This window comes from Oryzias latipes, chromosome 18, assembly GCF_002234675.1.
Source record: "Oryzias latipes chromosome 18, ASM223467v1".
NCBI lineage: Eukaryota > Metazoa > Chordata > Actinopteri > Beloniformes > Adrianichthyidae > Oryzias > Oryzias latipes.
The window spans coordinates 3,316,657-3,339,786 of NC_019876.2; the positions used below are offsets into that span (position 1 = coordinate 3,316,657).

A 23,130-nucleotide genomic window follows, 5' to 3' on the forward strand; every position below is an offset into this window, starting at 1 on the left:
CACAAAGACTTCTGGGAAATTTCTAGGGCGCTTGATGTTGGAATTGTAGATTCAGACAGCACTATAAAATGGCAAACACACTATATAGTGCACTATGTAGGGGTTAAGGTGGGAATTCTGACACTGGGTGGGGTTTTAATAAAATGCTCGACATTGTGCACAGAAGGAAAGTGTGATGTTTTTTTTCGGAGTCTTCGGAACTCTTCAACTAGCTCCGTGAGAGGAGACACCTTAGCAAGGATTTCGTCAAGTGCAGCTTTAATGTCATCACTGTTACTTGCAGCTTGGTTTTTCTTCAGGGTCATGGTCGGCTGTCTTTCTTAGAGATAATCAGCTTTAAAGTCTCTTGACGATCAATGAAACAACTTTTAAGTCGCTTGAAAGTCTTTTGAGAGAGCAGCCGGCAGGCAATACGTGTTTGTTCATTAACCCGGAACCGGAAGTCGCCAATAAAACTGTAATGTGTCTCTGTACAAAGACAGAAATAATACAGGTGAAACAAACAAAGTTTCAAAGACACTGGAAGACACAAATAGCTTGACAGTTTATCTTAAAAGTTTCTCTTTTAACATCCACATGTGGTCTTATCACCCTCTCACGGTGGAAGAAGTATTATCTGAGCGTCTTCATCCACTAAATCATCTTCAAATGGACATGCCATGCTGCTTCACACCTCTGAAAACAAAGTAACCTTCAACTAAACCTGCTCCAGACCACGTTATGTTCAGAGCATGAGTTGCTATGGCAACGTGACATACCCTGAAACATACCTCCATTTCTGGAACCGAAAACTGAGGTTATCAACTTCCTTAGCCTCAAACTTACCGTGGGAGCTAGCATAACCTGCTATCTGGAATACCCCCCTGCTCAGGCTCTACATCTTTAATTTCACGTTTACTTTTGTAACCTAAAGTTCTTTTACCTCATAAGTTGTGTCTGACATTGTTCTTTGTATTGTTTATAGAGAGATTTTGCCACGACCCACTTTCTAAAAAGATCTGTGGCTGTTAGAATGAACCTGCTGCTCTACACGAGTGAACCGTGTCTCTGAGAAGAGCAGCTGGAGTCTTGTAGCTTCGCGTTCGCAGGCAGGCGAGGGTGCTTTGTTATGGTGTGCCGTCCGTAGAACCCTTCTACGGACGGCATAGTCATACTATTAGCATAGTCATACTAATAATAAAAGCACGTTTAGAAGATAATCTCACTCTATGTCGGACCTCTGTTTGTTCACAACGGACCGCATAAAATCTTCTTCTATGGTAGTAGTTTAATTAGTCCAGACCAATCTCTGACACGTTATCGGACCAACGTATAGCCAATCACAATATGTGACGTCAGCACTACTCGAAGGACCCGAACGGTTATTGCAGGCCGAATGGTAATGGTACCGGAACTTCTTTCTTTGACACAGAACTAGTTAGCTTACGGCTCTCCTTGAGACTTTCCTAATGTTTAGCTATTTTACCAACAGCTACAGCTACAACTTCTAATGTTGGTGAAACTTTCTGGGTCTTTTTCAGCTATATTATTTCTGTCTTTGTTTAAAGAGACACACAACAGTTTTATTGGAGTGATAAGGTAGAAAGACAGGAAGTGAAGTAAGGGAAAGTGTATGGGGAAGTAAATTCTTTCTGGGATGACTAATAAATAAATGAACACACTCTTGGAATCAAAGTCCCAGCTGTGTTTTCAGTCACACTTTGTAGTCTAGACTAGAAGGAGACAAACATTCAACTTGAGAGTAGCACAATTTTCTAAAGGATTAACAATAGAGCTCAAATCTAGGGTCTAAAATTTTAATTCAATGAAGAAACACTGTCTTCTCCATTGTATATATGGGCACCATGTCTTTGGCTATGTAACAGTAACAACTGACTATCTAACTAATGAACTAACTATATAGGTGTTGTAGAATGACTATTTTGAACCATCTCAATGTGTGAGAAACCTGGGCGTACTTTTTTGACTCTGAGCAGAGTTTTATTCCTCACAAAATAAACGTTGTGAAAACAGGATTCTACCATCTTAACCGTTGTGCTATCTTAGATGACCCCCCCCCCCCCCCTTCATTGACGTGTTCTCCCCACCATGACAAAGGTGGATAAAGATGGAAAGATTTCATGTAATCCATGGACACCAGTGAAGATCACAAATCATTGAAGAAAAAAGGTTCAGAGCACTGTCTAGTGGGTCTGGATGACCCAACTCGCAATGTTAAAGTGCCTAGGATAGCACAAGGGTAAAGAACATTGCCAGAGTCCGCCCATTCCTCTCCCTTGCCAGCACAGAGGTGCTGATGCTTTTATTTTCAGTCGTTTAGATTATTGTAATGCCCTGCTCTCTGGTTTACCAAAAAAGTCTATCTCAAATCTACAACTATTGCAGAACTCAGCGGCACGAGTTCTGACGAAGACCAGAGAGCGGGAACACATTACACCGATTTTAAAATTTATATATATAAATTGGCTCCCCGTGCATTTCAGGATTGATTTGAAGATTCTTTTAATGGTTTTAAATGTTTTAATTGCCTTCTTATATGAATGATAGTATTTTAATCTCAAATTAATTTCTAATTCTTTTATTATTTATCTATTTATCAATTTATCTATTTTCTCTTAATACTTTTTTAAATTGATAGATTAGAAAATCCACTTTTTTCAAAATGGCAGCTTTTCTATTGATATTATCTCCATAGCAACCATTTTATGTTTTGGTCGTCTGGGGATAACATACAAATGGAACATGTAAAAGTAAGCATTTGGATGTCCTTAGCAACAGAAGTTGTTTGCTAACCACGCCCACATTCCTTCTGTGTCCATACCCAGTGTATTTCAATATGTTTAGCCATGGATGCGTGAATTCAATTTTCACAGTATTCCATTGAAAAACGTAACAGTTGTAAAAGTACGCTACCTGCGCTAGCTCGCCTCGCACACGCCGTTCAAAATGTACAACTTCTAATTCCAACATTTTTAAGCTTGCTGTTGATGGCCAAGACGTTACGAGAGGTTTCGTTTGTATCTGGTACTAAAGGTGCTTTTTAAAAAAAAAAAATAATTCAAGATGGTGGCCTCTTTCTGAGGTCAAAGGTCGACGAAACTCCAGAGGTGGTTGTAGAATTATGCTAGCGGCATGTGTGTGAAATTTCATGAAATCACAAGGAAAAAAAGTTCAGTATTTTAATATTGTAGAAAAACACAAAAAACGCCTCAGATTTTGGCACAAAATGGCCTCCAAAGTGTAGCCTGTGTTGCCATCCCATAATGATTTCAAAACTTATGTTGTAATCCTAAGCCTTGTGAGCATTTCAACGTCTGAATGGTGTCTCTAGGTAAAAGTATGTTAAAGTTATAATGGTTGAAAGAAGTAAAGGTTTTCAGGGATTCCCGTTCTATTGAAATGGAGTCGAAAATCCTGGAATATCCTAAAATGTACAAAGATCGCTGGGCGGGCTGACCATCTACACCTGGGGCTGGGATTGGCCCTTCCCTGGCTCTGGGACGGGACGGGACAACCCTCTTGGGGCCCCCGGTCGCTCTGGGGGTCATCCGCTTCGGCTGCGGGGTCTGGGGTGGGGTGGGGTGGGGGCTTGTCGGCCCTGTCCTGTGGGGGGGCGTTCTGGGGGGGGGGGCACTATTGGTACGGGGCCTTGGGGGTTGACGGGTCGGGGTCTCTGCTGAGGCCATCTGCGGTTGCCCCGGCCGGTTGGCTGCCTCAGTCCCGTCGCTTGGGGGGGGGGGGGGGGGGGGGGCTGGGCTTGCTCCGGGGGGGGCGGCTCCTCGGGGGATGGGGTCCCTGGGCTGGGGTGGCCTGGCCCCTGTGCTGGGGGGGGGGGTTGGGGGACAGCTGTATGACCACCGGTGGGACAGTCTACCAGCTGTCCCCAACCTACCCCCTTCCTCATACAACCTCATATTAGGGTGAAGGGGTGGGGGGTTTAGCCTGTGATGCGCCTTGGGGGGGAGCTACTTGGCAGTGGTACCCCTCCCATGGTTGCCGTATGGAGCTGGCCCCCCCTCTTTCAGTTTTATTTGCACCTTAGACATGTAGGGCCCTTGGTGGGGGGGGGGGGTGCTTGAACATCACTGCCAGCAAGCAGCGGATGTCCTCCTAGCACCTTACCTGCCAATTTTAACCGCACCTTAGACATTTAGGGCCCCTTGGTGGGGAGGGTGAGGGGACATCACTGTGAGTAATCAGGAGATGTCCCCTCAGTGCCCTACCCGCCAATTTTAACTGCACCCCCCTTAGTACACACACCCCTTCCCCCTCAAAATATACACTCCAACACATAACACACACACATGCACACACACACCCCCACAAACACACATACAAGCACACACACATTTTGCAAGGAAGGTTGGGACCCAGGACCATCTGTCCCCTACCCTTCTCTGGTGGGGGGTACGGGTCCCTTGGCGGCAGCTGCCGTGTCCCCTGGGTGCCGGTCTCCTGGGCCCGGCGGTGCTCTCTCCGCTCGGGGGGGGGGGTTCACATTACACCTGAGCCGGGGGTGTCCGTGTCCCTGGGGGTGGGTTCGGGTCCTTGCCCCTGGGCGCTGGGCCCCGCCAAGCTTCCAACAGTGGCCGAGCCTGGTCGGGCCATGTTTACAACACCCCTTGTGGGCCCCCCTTTTTCCCCGGGGTGCTCCCCTCCGGGGTGGGGGTGGCTGGCCCCTGCCTTGCTCCTTCCTGGACCAACCGTGGGCCGGGTGGGTGGCTGCCTGGAGCGCGGAGCGGGTCTCCCTTGGGGGCTCCTGACTCGTACCTGGGGTCGGGGCGGGGGGATGCCCGGAACTCCTGGGTGGTGATGGGGTGCTCGTCTGGGGCTGTGGGTGCCCTTCTCGGGTGGGGCCCTGCGTTGGGCTCTTCCGGTGCGGCGGGGGTGCTGTTTTCCTGGTTGGGCTGGGGCGCCGCTCTCTTTCCCCCGTGCTTCCCTGCTCTCTGGCTCTGGGGGCCTCGCGGCGGTCCTGCTGGTCCTTTCCTGGGTGGCGGATTTGGTCGCCCGGGGGGCGGTTGCTCCCTGCCTGCTGCCGTGTGGCGTTGGGGGGTTCCGGCTGCCGCTGCTGCTGCGGCGGGGGTCTGGGTGTGGGGGTGGCTGGGCGCTCCTCCTCCTTCTTTTCACATTCCACCATCCATTTTAGAAGAACATAAACACTCACTTGAGCACAGGTGTTAGCTCACCTTTGCACTGATAGTTTGCATGATTGAATGAATGAAAGATTTCACACTAGTTGGTTTAAAGGCATAAGTATGCGTGTGAACACTATCTGTTTTGTGTACATGTTGACATGTGGACATTTTTGCAGCTAGCAGGTGTGTTTATGACATTTCAGTGTGTGTGTGGACAGGCCCCGCCCTTTTTGTACTACATTTGAGCCTTACCGTAATGATAAACAACCAGTAAACCTGTCTGCTCTATGCGGCTTCATGGTCTTATCCCCCCCTCCCACTATCACCCCCCCCCCCCCTCTCTAGCGTCCCTCTCTCTTCTTCCCTCCTTTCCTTTTCCGTCCGGTCCAACACCAAAGATTTTCAAACATAATTGAAATTAATAAAGTTTGGCCTCAATTACAAAAGGGGTTTATTCAGACATACCTCTGGTTTGTATGAAGATTAATAACCCCTGTTGTTAAAGTAAAATATGTCCAACACAAGAGGCCCTCAGCTCTCATCTGTCTGCAAAGCTGTTGGACAGGACAAGTAAAAAAAAAAAAAAAAAAAAGAAAAAATTTACAAAGATCCATAAGTCATAGCTGGAAAGAGCTGAACATTTTAATAGTTCCATGGTTAAAATAGCTGAAAAATTTTAGGAGTTTAGTGCCAAAAAAACGGCGGGATATACTATAATAATATAGAAAAAAGAAAGAGAAACAGAAAAAAAATGGGTTGAATGCGAATAATAATAAACTTTATTTGTATAGCACCTTTTAAGATAAAAAAAATCACAAAGTGCTTTACAGTAAAGACAGAATATAAAAAAGAATTAAGAATATGCTATTTTGAAAAGACAGGTTTTTAGCTGCTTAAGTTTCATTAACTGCATTAAGTCTCTGCAGATCTGAGGCTGAGAGGAAGGAAGTTCCAGAGGGATGGAGCCACTGCAGCAGAGGCTCTGTCACTTTTAGACTTTAACCGGGTTCTCTTAACAACCAGCAAACCCTGATCACATGACCTCAGGGACCTGCTGGGAGTGTACGGCTGCACATGGTCTTTTATGTAGACCGGTGCTTGGTTATTTAGAGCTGTATATGTTAGAACCAGGATTTTAAAATGCACTCGGTAGCGGATGGGAAACCAGTGCAGCTGGATTAACAACGGGGTGACGTGTGAAAACTTGAATGATTTAGTTAAAAGCCTTGCAGCAGCGTTCTGGACAACCTGGAGCTGTTCTAAAGATAAAAACACTAAAGAAAAACAGTTGTCCTCTTCACATCTTTTATACACTTGTGTTGTAATTTGGAGAGGATCTTTATTGTTTCCTGTAAACAACAGTATACTTTATTTTGTAAAATAACCTTTTTCTAATAAATTTACAACTTTATTCTCATAATTGTATTTTTTTATTTTCATGGTGGCCCTAAATACTCCAGAGAAACCCCACAATTTGAATTATTTTAAATAATATTTAGGATCCCTACACCGCATAGAGCAGTGGGAGATGGCCAGGTGTGCCGTGGGAAATTCACCAATCTAAAAACATTTACAATATCCAGTGGCTGGGATAGGCTCCAGCAGCTCCGAAAGGGATAAAACGGAAGACGATGAATGCATCAATCTCCAGGATTTCAGCTCTGTGTTCATCCAAACAGTCCCTGATAAAACACTGAGTAGTTAGGAATATGAAAGATCATAAAATAATTTTCTTTGTGTTTATTTGATTCTATTAAAGACATTTTCATAAGAATAACGGTACCGTGATTTAGACATAGCTTCAGCTCTGTTTTGGGAAAAGTCCCGCCCCTTTAACTGTCTCCACCAATCATTCTTGGAGGCTTAATCACATGTCATCAGTCTGACCAATCAGAAGTGGTTAAAGTCTTCACTTCCTTGTTCCGATTCTGCTCATAAAGTCTCTCAGTTCCAACAAAAATACCAGCTAAAGCTCGTCTTTAGCGGTGTAGCTGTCCACAGAATCCGGTATCAGACCGTGGAACAAGTGAACAAAACAATGAAGCTCAGAGAAGAGAGTCTGTCTGACCTCGGTGTACGTTTTTGCACTACATCTCCCATGATGCATTGGGTTAAAGTGACAGCGTCTCAGCGTACAACATCTTGAAACCACAACAAACACACATCAAACAGTTTTTAAATCTCCTTGATGAAATCAGGGGTCAACAGTTTAGTTCTCCTTCCAGGTTTGTGTTTATTAACAGCCAAACATCCCAGAGTTTGGTCCAAGTCATCTTTCTAACTGAAACACTTTTCTAATAATGTCTTTGGATTATTTTAGATGTTAAAGTTAAGAAGTAATAACAACATTTAAGAAACAGGATTAAGGTGAAGTGGCCAACAGACACAATTAAAGTAAATTGAAACAATTTAATCATCTAAAAAGAAATAAAACATTTTTGTTAAAGTTTTTAAAGACTTTATCTTTGATTAAAAAAAAAGAAAAACTAATAAAACTTCAACATGTTGACTTTTTGTGTAGCTACAGACATAAATGTAATGTTATTTTTTTGTGTAAAATTTATCAAACATATTGTGATCATATAATTGTTCAAAAAAAATACATTTGCCTTTGCACAAATATTTAAAAATAAATCACTATTTAGAAAGAATTTATTTGTTTTTTTTGTGAGGTTACATAAGATTTCATGTTAATAAACTGAAAGAAAAAAAAACTACCAGGATAAAATTTAAAATAATTTAGTTGAAAATGATTACTGAAAACTAACTTAACTCATATTACATCTTTTAGAAAAAACAGCGGCAGCTTCCAGCTTTTTCTGCCACAATTATCACAAAATGCACGTGAGATTGTGGAGGGACTGTACATCAATACAGACTTTAGAGTTTCTCCTTTTTGAATTTTTGGATGCTGGTGTGCCGCGGGATTTTTGTCAAGGATAAAATGTACCTTGGCTCTACAAAGGTTGAAAAATACTGGCATATAGAATAAGGGTGCCTAAAAACGTTCACATTTAGCAGATCTTATATTACATCTCACAGCTTTTTTATGTAATTCTATTTTTTTTATTATTTTAATACATTTATTCGTTTGTTTTTATGTAATAGTTGGTATTGTTGGTTTGTTCTGGAAATGCTCTGACAGTTTATAACAATGAGTTATATCTAATATCTTGCTTGAAACCCGACATCAGACCATCTGTGTTACACAAACTGATCACTCACATGAATCAGTCGGTAAATCTATTGTTTTTCTTTGATTTTTTCTTTTTTAGGGTAAATCTGTTGTTGACTTTTGGATTTATTGTTATTATTGATTTATTATTATTGGGGCGACAGTGGCTCAGGTGGTTGAGCGGGTCGTCCAATGATCGAAGGGTTGGCGGTTCGATCCCCGCTCCCACCAGCCAAAATGTCGTTGTGTCCTTGGGCAAGACACTTCACCCTCCTTGCCTCCAGAGTGGCTCCACTGGTGTGTGACTGTGTATGAATGATCTTGGTGATGGTCAGAGGGGCCGTAGGCGCGAACTGGCAGCCACGCCTCTGTCAGTCTGCCCCAGGGCAGCTGTGGCTACAACCATACCTTACCATCACCAAGTATGAATGAGGAGTGAATGAATAATGGACACAATGTAAGCGCTTTGGGTGTCTTGAAAAGCACAGATAAATCCAATCCATTATTTTTATTATTGACTTTTTATCATTTTTTTTCATTATTATTGTTTATTATTGATTCATTGTTATTATTATTATTATATTGATTTATTATTTAAATATTGTTATTATTAATGATTATTAATATTGAATTACTATTGACTTATTGTTGGGATTTTCTAAATAATTTAAATGACATGTCAAAGAGGTCTAAAACTTCTAAATGTTTAAAAATTATTTTTTAAAAAATTATTTGTAATAATTTTTTCATTTGTAAGAAGTCCTGCAACCCTGTATTATTCATTAAAGTTTGAGCTTTTAAGGCTGACTCTTTCTCTTATTTAACAGCAACAAATGATGTATATATATAATTTATAAATAATATATTATATATATATATATATATATATGCATAAATATATAAAAATTATATATAAGCTACTTAGATGCCACTATAGGCTATAGAACATAGAAATCATTGTCATGTGGGCGCCGATGACCTCACCAAGATGGCGTCGCGCTCCGCCACCGTCGGCCAGGCTTCCCAAGCGGGCGTGTCTCCTCCAGCGATAGAACTCATCGGTTCCACCTGGTCACGTGACGTGATCAGGACAACAACAACCGCATGACCGAAAGTTGTGCAGCTGCAGTGAACGTGTTTGTCAGGATTTGGACCTCAGGAATCGAAGAGGACAGAAACGCGGACTGTGAGTGAGAGGAAGAGGAAGATGGTTGTTGTGATGATGAAGGTCGACCGTTAGTTCTAGTAATGGCGGCAAACGCTGTTGTTTATTTAGTTGTTTATTTAGTTTCGTTGCGCAGTTATATTTCACGGACAGAACGACGACTGAAGATCGTCGTTTTGTCGTAGATTTAATACATTCCGAGTAAATGCGCAACAATGACGTCATCCGTGAGAAAATATTGACTTTTTAAAGAAAAAATAGGTTCTAAATTAATGTTAAAGTACCGTCTGTGTTTTTCTGTTCTAGATAAAATAAACAATTTTTAAGGATTTTTTCTTTCCTTTCTCTTGGTTTTTTTGTTTTACATTTTGATAAACATTTCCGAGGAGAAAATAAGTTAATATTTAACTTTGAAGTATCATATTTCCGCCCTTCAAAATAAAAACTCATAGAAAATAAAGTGTTAAAATGTGAAAGAAGTGGATTGTATTGAAAAGACTAGTTGGTCTAATTTTTTAATAATTTATTTTTATCCTGCAAAAACCAAAAGTGAAAATAAAAAGAAGAAATCTTCACAACAACAACCTGCAGTGATAAAAACACCATGATCATAAAGATATAACATTCACTAAAACATAAACAACACAAATAACTTTGTTTTGCAAAATCATTGCAGGCTGCAGCTCTCTGCCCCGTTTGGGTCAGCAGATGATCAGGATGTTGTGAAATAAAAGTTTTGCTTGCCAACTGCCGACAGGAAAATAAAACCACAGTCCTCCTGTAGCTCCGCCCTCTTTTTAAACATTTGTTTTGACACTTTCACTTTCCCCTGACCTACTAAAAGTGCACTCTAAAACTAAATGTACCCGTGGGACGAAAATTAAAGTGAAATCTAAAGGAATAAAATTAACTGACCAGAACAAATGTACCGTTTTCCATTAAACTGAATCTCTTCAGAGCTTTGAAGAATAGAAAACATTTTCTACCTTTATCAAAGTTTATAAAAACTTCATGAAAGTATCTTGTTATCAGTATAAAGTATCAGTTACTTCTTTTGTAACCCTGGACTTTAGAGCAGCTTAAACTCTTCCTGGAATTTGAACCTCCAAGTGTTTCTCAATCGTCTGTTAATAGTTTGGTGTTCCTGCAGGTAGAAGTGCTCTAAAGGCTGAAAGACACTGCAAACACGTTGCTGCTCTGCCTTCCTTTGTTCCTGACAGCATTTCTGATGTGATTAGATGATGAGTCATTGAAGGCCCGTCCTGTTCATGGACCGTATCTTAGAACTAGAGGGAACATGTTTTCGTTCAGCCAGAGTCTGTTTGTAATGGATTTGTTTCATCATAAACCACAGAGAAGCTTTGAGGAAGTGGTGAAGAGTGTAGAAACACTGCAGTCAAGTGTTGATGTGCCTGTGAGTCTGCTCCATTGACTGTAGATGAGAACTGGACTGAGTGACTCCTGGTTCCAAACAGGAAGTACCTACCGACTAATCCTCTTTTTTTCTACAATTTTATTTTTTCACTCCAAGTAATTCAAGTTCTAAACGGACCAATCAGAGCTCGACTTTAGGAGGAGAAGCTGCTGCTTCACTGTCTGGCTTAGTGCCTGGAATGATCAGCTTGTTTAAACGTGTTTAAAAATCCTACTTATGTAATAGCTGTTGTGTGGTTATCATGATGGTCCTGATACTCTAAATGTGGGTTATCTTTGAGTTTAACTCTACAAATGTTTAGAAAAACCTAAACCAGAACCCATATGACTATTATCTCTGTACTGAACGGTTAACTAGCATCTGCTTTTTCTTGTAAACAAAATTGTCACTGATTTCCTGAATTTTATTTGCGTTTTAGCTCATAAAATAACATTTTTGAAGAATAATTTTTTTATGTTTACCAGCTTCATCGTGAGTTATAAACATTTCCCCAACGTTTTACTCATCTGAGACGCTAACCTGCTAACACTGTGTTTGCTCTGCTTCCAGTTAAAACAGCAACAGCAAAGGAGAACAACACTTTCGCGTTTAGTGAAGCTAGTTAATAAACGTAACCAGTTCATCCTCTGACACAAGACAGCTAGCTTCATGCATGTCACTGTCAAACCGTAGTCCCTGATTGGTCACAGTGCAGCGTTGCTGTGATTAATCAGAATCAGAATTACTTTATTGATCCCACATGTGGAAAATTTGTTCGTTACCGTAGCAAATGACAGCATTGTAAACATAAGAGAAAAAAAAGAATAAGAAAAATATATTTAAAAAAAAGTAACGTAAAATTAAACAATAAGGTGGTATAATTTAAAAAGCTATTTATGGTAAAAAAAAGATGTGCAACGGAAAAAAAAATTAAACATGAAAATGTTCAACTAGTTGAACTCTCAGTGAGCGATGAGTGAACGCCTGATCTATACATACAGACTTTGACCGGACTTAAACCTTTGGGAGGGACTCGCGATTACAAGAGCGATCCGGACACAGACGGGGTTTTTTTAGTGTTCAGTTCCGTCTTATCGGATCAAAGCAGTGAAGCCAAGGGGTCACATGACCTCAGGGGTGGTTTAACAGTCACTGGTAACTTAACTGCTGCTAAAAGGGACTTTAGATCACGTCTGCTCAGAAACCACAATGACCACGTCTGTCTCTGATGCAGCTGCTGCAGTCAAAATGGCCGAGAGTAAGAAGAGGAAGAGGACGGGCTCTTGTTCTTCTCTCAGGTCGTCCACTGAGTCGCCTGGAAGGTAATTCAGTTTACGTTGAGTTTGGAATACTTGAAGCTGTGCCACATGTGATGTTTGATTTTATTGTACATAGAAACCAATGAAAATACCATAAAACTAAACACTATGGTGTCACTTTGTGTGACTGTGTCATAGATGTTTCTGTTTTTTGGACCATACTGGTCCAGTTCAGAACTGTGTCGATTCTGTGTCTTAATAGTTTCTGTTCTGTGAAGAGAGTCAGAACTGATGAGGCTGATGTGGTATTTCAAAATAATACATGACATAGATTTCTACAGTGCTCTTGTACCTTCCTTTAAACCCTAAAGCACTTTACAGTCACACACAGTCACACACATTTACACACTGATACAGCTCCACTGCCCAACCAACCACCAACCTGTAACCACCAGGAGCAATGTGGGCTTCTGTGTCTTGCCCAAAGACACTTTGACACAAGGACGGGCAAAGTAGGACACGGACCTGCATCAACTGCCCCCCCTCCCCCCCAACACAAGATGACCTTTTTTAGATCTCAGGAAATACAGTGAACTGCTGTTTCCTTCCACCTGTCAATGTCACGCTCCCTCCCACCTTTATTTCTGAACAAGACACTACCACTGGAACACAAACTTCACTTTCTTCCAGAATCAGAGAACTATCATTCCATTTGTCCTCAACATCTAAACCTCTTCTCACTCAGATCAACCTCCTCCATGTCTTTCTCCTCTACATTCATTTATCTCTTTCATGGAAGTTTCAGCCTCATCATCCTTTACCATCATCATCATCACTGCTCCTCCTCTATGGCAGGCCATTTTAACATTAAAAAGCTAAGTTTGACTATCCGGAATGAACATTGTAGATATCAGCAACGTATTTCTGACTAGTCGTAATTACATTTTGGATAGTTGCAACTGAATTGTAGATATCTGTAATTGTAAACCCCATACAAATGAATGGTGAAAGTGATGTCATTTGTCCTAGGAATAATATCTTTGAGGATATCTGAAATTACGATTACGGATAGGAAGAATGTAGTTGCGGATATCTGAAATGTTCTTTTTGACTACGCAAAACTCAAATAAAGATATCTGCAACACACATCCAGTCTAGCTTTTTAATGATAAAATGGCCTGCCATACCTCCTCTCAAACCATCTCCATCTGCTTCCCTGCATTTCTCTCCAGAACATCCACCATGATCTGTTCCTCTGATGGATTCATTCCTGATTCTCCCCATCCTCCCAAAGAGAACCTCAACATCTTCATCTCTGCATCCTCCTCCTCTGCCTTGTCTCTCTGCATCAAAGCCTCTGCATCTAACTGAAACCAAATCTGGTGATATGTTTATGCCTGTTCTTATTTTGCAGGTCAGAGTCCACAGCAGACAGTACCATGTCTATGAAGAGTGATACCTCAAAGTATCACCCACCCAACTTCAGCCTAGAAGAAAAGCAGAGGTGAGTATTGATCTACTACAGTGTAGTGATGAAGTACTCTAAAAGAAAAACAGATATGAAAAGGTGAAGTACTAGTATTTTTTTCTTTAATTGGAGTTGAGAGAAATATGATTCTATACATTTATTCAACACAAAGATAATTCAACTCTGTCCCTCCAACACTGACACTTTGATTTATGGTTTGGTTCATTCAGAGGTGGAGAAATAGGTGGAGGAGAACTAACTCAACTGTGTCCGTAGGTCAGAGTCCACAGCGGGCAGTACTGAGTCTATGAAGAGTGATACCTCAAAGTATCACCCACCCAACTTCAGCCTAGACGAAAAGCAGAGGTGAGTATTGATCAGTACTTTGATTAGAGAGAAAGTATTCTAAAATGAAACAGACACAAAAAGATGAAGTGCCAGTCTTTACTAAATCAAAGGTTATTTAGGAATCATGAATTTTTCATGAGGGTAAAAACTTGCCCAAACCTGCATGAAAAGTATTTGCTCCGTAAAACAAATCAATTGTGTAACAATTCAGAAGAAGATTGTGTGTTTGTGAGAGTCTCTCATGTCTGTTGGGAAATTTTGTTTAATTATTTTTGCAGAATTAGAGGCTTTTCAGAATAAAAGTCTGATTATAGTAATGAAAAACATTGAGTCAGCTTGAAGTCAATTCTTCAAGAACAAGCTGAGAACACATAAGAAAGCGTAGACTCGTCAAAAACACCGGGTTCACTTACTTTATGCCAGTGTGACAAAGTTGTGTTTTACACAAGGACAGTTACGTTTGGCTAAGCTAACCTCATGTAAAGTCCTCTCTCAGAAACGTATATTTTGTATTTATATTTGCATGAATAAACTGAACAAACTCTTCAAACTAGAGCGCCGTACATCAGTAACAGTTTCACCGACAAACAGCTACAAGTTTATGGTGTCGTTGATTGTCCTGCAGCCAGCAGATGAGCTGCTCAGCATGTGGTCAGATTCCAAAGGATCCAGTCCAGTTCACGTGTGGACATTTGTTGTGCCAACAATGTGCAGACCCGTCTGTTTCAGCACTGGGGTGTGCATGTCCAAAGTGTGTCCAAGGTCAGTTGCTGCCTTGCTCAGTGTAATGGCATTTCTTGGTGCTATTATCCCAATTGCCTGTTGGGAGGTTAGTAAGCTCTTCATTCAGATCACAAATATACTTTTTACTATTTTATTATTATCAGCTGACAATACAAGTGAGTTTAACAATAAAAGAAAAAATGTTTGTTTTCATGCTGTTGCAGATGATGAAAGTCTCCAAAAACCAAAGAAGAAACTTAGAAAATTAATGCAGGAGAAATTTGATCTGACATATGAAGGTATCGTGGACCAAAAGACTCAGCTGAAAAGCATCTACACAACACTTTATATCACCACTCGAGAATCTGAGGAACCTTCAGGAGAACACGAGTTCTCCAATCTGAAGTTTGTTTTAAAAAGAGGGCAATCAGGTGATTTCTCAGTCCAGCTCAATGCCATCTTCAAACAGGTCCCAGACAAAGAGAAACCCCACCGAGTGGTGCTGACAAATGGAATTGCAGGAATCGGAAAGTCCTTCGCCGTTCAGAAGTTCATTCTTGACTGGGCTGAAGGAAACTCCAACCAGGATGTGGACTTTGTCTTCTTTCTTGCTTTTCGAGAGCTACATATGTGTAAAGGAGAGAAAAGCTTTCTGCAGGTCCTGATTGACTTTCATCCTTCACTTCAGCTCAACGATTTGAAGAGTTTAAACGAAAGCAGAACCACTGTGATCCTCGATGGCTTTGATGAAAGCAGACTCCATCTGGATTTCCACAAGTCCAACACAATAACATCTATCAGGGAAAGAACATCTGTGGAGAATCTGCTTGTAAACCTCATCAAGGGTAACATTCTTCCAAATGCAAACGTCTGGATAACTTCTCGTCCTGCAGCAGCCAATCAAATCCCAGCAAAGTACGTGAACATGGTGACAGAGATAAGAGGGTTCAACGATGCGCAGAAAGCCGAATACTTCAGGAAGAGACTGAGTCCAGACTTGAGTCTTGCAGAAAGAGTCATCTCACACATTCAGTCCTCACAAACTCTGGACATGATGTGCCAGATCCCCATCTTCTGCTGGATTTCTGTCATCTTGTTTCAAGACGTTTTTAGAGGAGGCGGAGATACAGAAACCCCCAAAACTCTGACTGAGATGATGGCCCACTTCCTGTTTGTCCAGACAAAACGCCAAAGCAGAAATTATGAGAAGAAGAGTGAGACAAGCAAAAAGAAACTTCTGAGAAGGCACAGAGATTTCCTCCTGAAACTTGGAAAACTTGCATTTGTTCAGCTGCAGGAGAACAAACTCATCTTCTACGAGGACGACTTGAAACAATGTGGGATTGACGTAGAAGAAGCATCTGTCTACTCTGGATTTTGCAACACAGTTCTCCGAAAAGAAGAAGTCTTCTTCCAGAAAAAGGTCTTCTTCTTTGTCCATCTTACCATCCAGGAGTTCTTTGCAGCTCTTTACGTCTATGAATGTCTTGCTACCAACGACACTGGAGATCTCGTCAGTTTTCTTGATCTGAAAGAAGAAAATTATTTACTTGACCGTCTAAAAAAGACAGTGGACAAAGTGTGTGAGAAGAAGAATGGTCACCTGGACTTTTTCCTGAGATTCCTCCTCGGCCTGATGGTGGAATCCAACAAGAGAGTCCTCAACGGTTTGCTGACCCCACTGGATCCAAAGCAAGATACAGACAAGAAAATCTTGACGTACCTCAAATCCATTCGGAGGAAGACCCTGTCTCCAGACAGTTGTATCAATATTTTCCAGACCATGGTGGAGATGAGAGACCACAAAGTCAAAGATGAAATTCAGGAGTATCTGAGGCAGTCAGATCGTTCAGAAACAGAACTGACTCCTCTACACTGCTCTGCTCTGGCCTTCATGCTGATGGTCTCCAAAAATACATTAGAGGAACTGAATCTGAAGAGATACAAGACATCAGAGGAAGGCAGAAGGAGACTGATACCAGCTGTGAGGAGCAGCAGGAAGGCTGTGTAAGGAACTTTTTGGAGTCCATTAAAATCCAAAAAAGCTGTCCATATTTCCATAACCAAAGGTAGTTTGTTAATATTCATGATTGTTTTTCATTTAGGCTGAAAGACTGCAAAGTGACTGCAGAGTGGGTTGAACACCTGACCGTTGGTCTCAAGTCTCCATGTTCACCTCTGCGAGTTCTGGACCTCAGCATCAATGACTTGACAGATTCAAGAGTAGAGAAACTCTGTGTTGGGTTGTCAAATTCTTGCTGCAGATTGGAGGAATTGAGGTACCTGATATGATGACTGTTTTCAAGCAAGCTGACCTTACAGGAAGTCTCAGGCCTACCTGGATTGGGAGAAATGTCTTACTAGTTCTGCCAAGCAAACTGGCCAGTGACCAATTTATTGATCTTCATATCAACAAATGATGTTATAATGGTATTCTGATGGGAAAATGTCTGAGCTGCGTACCCTGTTATATCTTCCATGTTGGTTTTACGGCGTCTAACAGTGTTTTGATACACTGCAGGCCAACTGGAATGAATCACAAATGTTGGTCATTGTGGGAAAGTCCCCCATTTTGGGTTCCAAACTAGACAAAATTTTGGGAAATAAAATAGCAAATTTCATGGAACTGTGGTGGATCACCAACCTCTTTTTATTTTCCACACTATTTACATTTTGACTATAAAAGTCTTTTGTGTTCTTAAAGTCTCCACCGGCTGTGGTTTTCTCCATTAATCAGGACGTGTGTTCCACAGCCTGGAATGTTCCAGTTATCGTTTACTTTCTCAGCTTAGTGTCTGAAAATGACTGTTTTTGCCTTCATTGGTCCAAAAATGTGTCATTAAGCTTGATGCCCTAGAGGTGTGTGGGAGGAGCTACTGCCAGATCTGTTTAGGCTGATGGCTTGTAGTATTAAAGTTTTTCATTAATCACAAAGTAATACATTTGTTGATGTTGGTTTGATCTCTTTATAATTGGATGGGTTTATTGGCCACCACAGGAGGCACTGATTCTTGCTTTATATTTCTTAGATCTTGAACTCTAAGAGTCGTTGACTGCAGAAATTCTTATAAAGACTGTATAAACGATGTCTCCTCAGGTTGTCTGGTTGTATGGTCACAGAGAAAGGCTGTTCTCATCTGGTCTCGGCTCTACAGTCCAACCCTTCCCACCTGAAGGATCTGGACTTGAGCTACAACCATCCAGGAGACTCTGGAAGGAAGATGCTGTCAGAGCTGAAAGACGATCCTCGATACGCCCTCGACAGACTCAAGTATTTACATAAATACATGTTACAGTGCAGCATTAAGGAGATATTACACTGAATTATTAGTCACAATAAAATATTTTACAAATATTAAATATGTTCCTCACATTTCTGTACAGCTTGGATTACGGTGGAGAACATCGGATGAAACCGGGGTTCAAGAAGTGTAAGTACCCATGAAAACATGTTCAACTGTGTATTATAAAGACTTTATGGTAAACAATTGTCCAATAAGAAGTATTTTGTTTTCAGCTGTTGCATCGTATTCCTTTTCGAACCTTTTTTAAAAATTCAGCAAATTTGTGTCAGTCTGTTTTTTCTTTTCCAAAAGTTAAGTTTTTATCATTATTTTACGTTAAAAATAAAATGCAGGTGGGTGAAGTGTCCCTGCCGCAGGTGGAGGAGTTAAAGTATCTTGGGGTCTTGTTCATGAGTGAGGGAAGACCATAGCGTGAGATTGTCAGGCAGATTAGTGCAGCGTCCGCCGTTTAGGGGTCGCTGCATCGGTCTGTTGTGGTGGAGAAAGAGCTGAACCAAAAAGCAAAGCTCTCAATTTGCAGGTCAATCTTCGTCACCAATATTCGCGTATGGTCATGAGCTCTGGGTCATGACCGAAAGAACGAAGTCCTGGATACAAGCGGCTGAAATGAGCTTCCTCCTTAGGGTGGCTGGGGGCTCCCTTAGAGATAAGGGGAGGAGCTCCGTCACCTGGAGAGAGCTTGGAGTAGAACCGCTTCTACTCCACATCCAGAGGAGCCAGTTGAGGTGGCTTGGGCATCTAGTCAGGATGTCTCTTGGACGTCTCCCTGGGGTGGGTGTTCTGGTCATGTCCCACTGGGCAGAGGCCCCGGGGAAGATCCAGGACACGCTGGAGAGACTACGTCTCTCAGCTGGCCTGGGGATGTTTCCAGAGGAGCTGGAAGAAGTGGAACGCCTCGGGGTCCCCCCAGAGGAACTGGAGAAAGTGGCCGGGGCGAGGGAAGTCTGGGCATCTCTATTTAGACATCTGCGACCCGGTCCCGGATGAGCGAAAGAAGATAGTTGGATGGATGGATAAAATATTTTCTTTTTTCCAGATGCCTTTAGGTTCACTCTGGACCCCAACACAGCCCACAGGAACCTGCTTCTGTCTGAGGGGAACACCAAGGTGACCTGGGTGAAGGAGGAGCAGCCGTACCCTCCTCACCCAGAGAGGTTTGATCAGTGTCTCCAGGTGATGTCTGAGCAGGGCGTCCAACAGAGCTGTTTCTTTGAGGTGGACAAGGAGGAGCCCTTCAGCGTCGGGTTAACGTACAAAAGCATTGGCAGGAAGGGAGATTCCACAGACTGCAACCTGGGATCCAATGAGAAATCTTGGGTCATGTCATGCAATGAGAAGGGTTGTTCTGTTCGACATGGAAACGAGGTTTTCCATGTGACGTCCTTATGTCCACGCTCCAGTCACGTTGGAGTGTTCCTTGATTGGGAGGCTGGGGAACTGTCCTTCTACAGAGTTTCTAATGATAATCTCACCTTCCTCCACACGTTCCAGGAACGCTTCAGTGATGCTCTCTATGCTGCAGTGGAACTGTACCCTCAGTCCTCTGCTCAGTTTTGTCACGTAACCTGATCGTGGTGCCTCTGAGCTCTGGTTACAGGCAAAAGTGAAGACTGATGCTCCCAAATTACTAGGCTACAGGTTTTTATGCTAGGAGTACTTTTTGAGTTACGCCCTTTTAGATAACAACTAAAGATTGGAGTGATGCCCTGCAATGAAATGGTGACCCATTCCAGAAGAATTCACTCACTCGCTATATTTCCAGAATTCCCTCACCCATCCAAATAGGAGCTCCACTGGACTTAAGAGTGAGGAGACAATTTTTCGGAGTGATGAAGTTTGCTTCTCCCTCCAGCAATCGAATAGAATAGTGTAGTTTTCATGGTTGACAGGAAGGTTGTGTTTGTCTGATTGCATTTTACCAAGTCTGATGCTAGTTCGAGGAGGTGTATGGTTGTTCCTTTAGGAGCTGGTGCCTAGTTTGAGTAAATGGGTCTCTGAATGTTTCAGCATAACAGGGAAGAGTTTGGGGATGGGGACTTCCTGTTCCAACATGGACACACAACAGAGGACGAAGAAGTCCATGGTGAGGGTTTGGTGTGGCGGAACCTGACTGGCCGGTACAGTCCTGACCTCAACCTGATGGAACACCTTTAAACAATAAGAACAAGAAAAGTCAGCATCAGAGTCAGTTCTCACAAAGGTGCCGGTGCAACAACAGTCCAACATTTGTATAAATCAGGGGTGTCCAAATCCAGGCCTCAAGGGCCGGCAACCTGCTGGTTTTCCAGAATCCCTGCTTCATCTGCTGCCGATTACCTGGATCAGGTGTGTTCAGCCAATTAGGAGCTTCAAAGGCAGGTTGATTGGAATACACGTAGGACTCCGGCCCTTGAGGCCTGGAATTGGACCCCAATGGTATAAATCCTATTAAACCTGTGGAAATTTCCAGAAGAGCGGTAGATCTAAGAGCAGCAAAAGATGGACTGACGTTAAGTCAAAGCCTGATTATGGATGGAACGTGACAAACAATAATTAGTTTGTTTGGGCAGATAAGCAAACAACTGTGGCAGTATGGAGGAAAATGAGGTAGAAGCTGGTGTTGAATTGATCAGAACATACAACGGAATCCCTGACCCACCAGTCAGCCATTCCTGTCAATACTCACAGAGTTTAGAAGCTTTTTTTTTAAAACAAACAACTATTGAGCTCGTATGAGGATTATTTAGTGCCACCATAACTTAAGATGTTTGTGTGACAATTTTGTGTTTGATTCACTTTGGTTTTCCTATTGTTTTTTAACATTGTGATGCTGTCTGTCTTTAGCATGTTAGCATTGGTTTTACTTGTTGGGATTACTTTCAAGCTAGCAAGAAGTTATACATTTAAATAAGGCTGCATTTTTAAACATCCCAAACTCAGAAACATCAACAATAATTTCATTGGTATTTTTTCCTAAACTAGCATGTTGACACCGTTTGTCGTTAGCTCTTTAGCTTGCTAGCTGTAGTAGAAACATTCCACGCTACACTTGGATGATGATTTACTGTTGTGTGGAATTAGCATTAACATGTTAGATACTAGACATCACATATTTAGAGGTTGAAAGACCATAAAAATACTGTAGACGATAAACTGGTAAGCTAGGGTAGCAAAGCCTCTCGCTAATAATAAAAGTGGAACAATATATTTTTTTACGTTAACATTTTACCAATTTATTAACTTTGCAGAGCTATTGTTTTTGTAAAATGGTTAAATTTATGTATTAAAGAAATTGTTTCTTTGTTTAGGGGCTAGAAGTTAACATATTAGCCGCTAAACATGCTAATGTTCACTCTGGAATTAAACTATAACTTTTAAACTGTTTTAATTGAGATTTGAAGCCTGTTTTCTGTTATAGTTTGTGTTTATTGAACAGCTTTAACACAATGGTTTCATTGTATTTCCTGTATCAGTTCTTCTATTTTGAAGTATTTAGACGTTAGTTTACTTCAAGCTTTGCAAAATAACCCAAAAATAAATGAAAAAACTGAAATACTTCTGTTTTACTTTGATCACCCTCTCCTGTGTTTCAGTGTTGTGCATCTTTTGGCCAAAATCTTTCGTTGTTGTATTAATGACAGTGTGTTAACACATTCCAATGTTTTTCTGTTGCAGATACACTGATGGTAAAGATATTGAGTAGTCATTGTGTAAAGTTAAAATACCTGCTGTGTTTTTATCTATTACCAACACATTTTGTACTTTGCTGCTAAATCTTAATAAACTCTGTGTTGATAAAATAAGATAGAAACCATTTGTTTTCTCTTCACACTTTACCAAAATAAAATGATTTTTATGTCTAGTTATTTTACTAAAGGTTGGAGTTCCGCAGGAAATCAATCTAATGATGAGATACTGTAACCCTTGTGCTATCCTAGACACTTTAACATTGGGAGTTGGGTCATCTAGACCCACTAGACAGTGCTCTGAACCTTTTTTCTTCAATGATTTGTGATCTTCACTGGTGTCCATGGATTACATGAAATCTTTCCACCTTTATCCACCTTTGTCATGGTAGGGAGAACACGTCAATGTAAGGGGGTGGGGTCGTCTAAGATAACAAAAGGGTTAAATTACAAAAGCAGGCATGAAGGGACCCGCAGAAGGCGTGGTTTACCGGTTGGAGAAGGGGGTTTTGGAACAGGTGTGGTTACTTGTTGAAGCAGGTGTGGTTTACCGGTTGGAACAGTGGTTTTATTTCTTTGTGATAAAGCAGCAGCTGCTACATGTTTTTGTTTCTCAGTCTTTCGTAAAATGTTTGACATTGCGAACAGAAAGAAAGTCTGATGTTTTTAACATCATCATAGTAACAGCAGAGGATCATTTGAGTAAACCAACCATAAACTTAAAACAAAAAGTCTTCTATTAAATATTTTTAATGAATATAATTTTATGTTTAAATGATTTTAAATTAAAATGTAGAAACTTGATTATCTGTAAGGAAGGAATTTTATTATATATATATATATATATATATATATATATATATATATATATATATATATATATATATATATATATATCTTTTAACTTATCAGCATTTCTCTTTTTGTGATTAAAAAATAATACAATTGAATAATAAATAATGATAGTAAACAAAAAATACTCAAATCTTTTGAATATCGTTTTCATTATGACATCACACTTAAACACAAAGCTGTCCCTCAGTCTGACATCTTATTTTGAAATGATTTTTTTTCTGAGTTTAGATTCATAAAATGAAATCAAACTCATAAATATCAATGGTTTTTCAAAGGTCTTATTGAGAAAGTCTTGTAAAAGGAAAACGTTAAATAACTTGAGCTGAATGTTGGTTTTTTTTATAATAAGAGATGTTCCACCATTAGGTTGTTTTACTGTTTACACTTAAACATAATGATGTTTTTATTAATAGCAAAGGAGCATAAATGGATTTCAACAGACCTGTTTTTATAACCGTCAACGTTCAACCGCCGTGACAAAGACTGACGGAACTTAACCGACCTTCACCTTTACTACTAAATGCAGGATTGGTGTGACAGTCTGTACTTTAACTGAGAGTTATATGTAATGAATGTAATGTTATGTGTTACTGTATGCATCACTACAAAAACATCTAT

At 41.0% G+C, this 23,130-nt stretch overlaps 1 protein-coding gene across 3 annotated transcripts; it reads left to right on the plus strand.

Annotated features, from left to right (window-relative positions):
* Positions 1-9,354: 9,354 nt before the first annotated feature.
* LOC101173173 (NLR family CARD domain-containing protein 3) lies at positions 9,355-21,774 on the plus strand. 3 transcript variants are annotated; one of them, XM_023966070.1, is made up of 10 exons: positions 9,355-9,496; positions 12,124-12,211; positions 13,381-13,652; positions 13,893-13,982; positions 14,590-14,726; positions 14,912-16,694; positions 16,793-16,966; positions 17,785-17,958; positions 18,072-18,118; positions 19,029-21,774. In XM_023966070.1, the coding sequence occupies exons 3-10, from the start codon at positions 13,588-13,590 to the stop codon at positions 19,559-19,561; spliced, it is 3,003 nt and encodes a 1,000-aa protein (XP_023821838.1). In that variant the 5' UTR covers positions 9,355-9,496; positions 12,124-12,211; positions 13,381-13,587; the 3' UTR covers positions 19,562-21,774. The 3 variants fall into 3 exon arrangements, with proteins under 3 accessions (XP_023821838.1, XP_023821836.1, XP_023821837.1); XM_023966068.1 differs by having other exon boundaries at positions 9,367-9,496; positions 13,563-13,652; XM_023966069.1 differs by lacking the exon at positions 13,893-13,982 and having other exon boundaries at positions 9,367-9,496; positions 13,563-13,652.
* Positions 21,775-23,130: the final 1,356 nt, after the last annotated feature.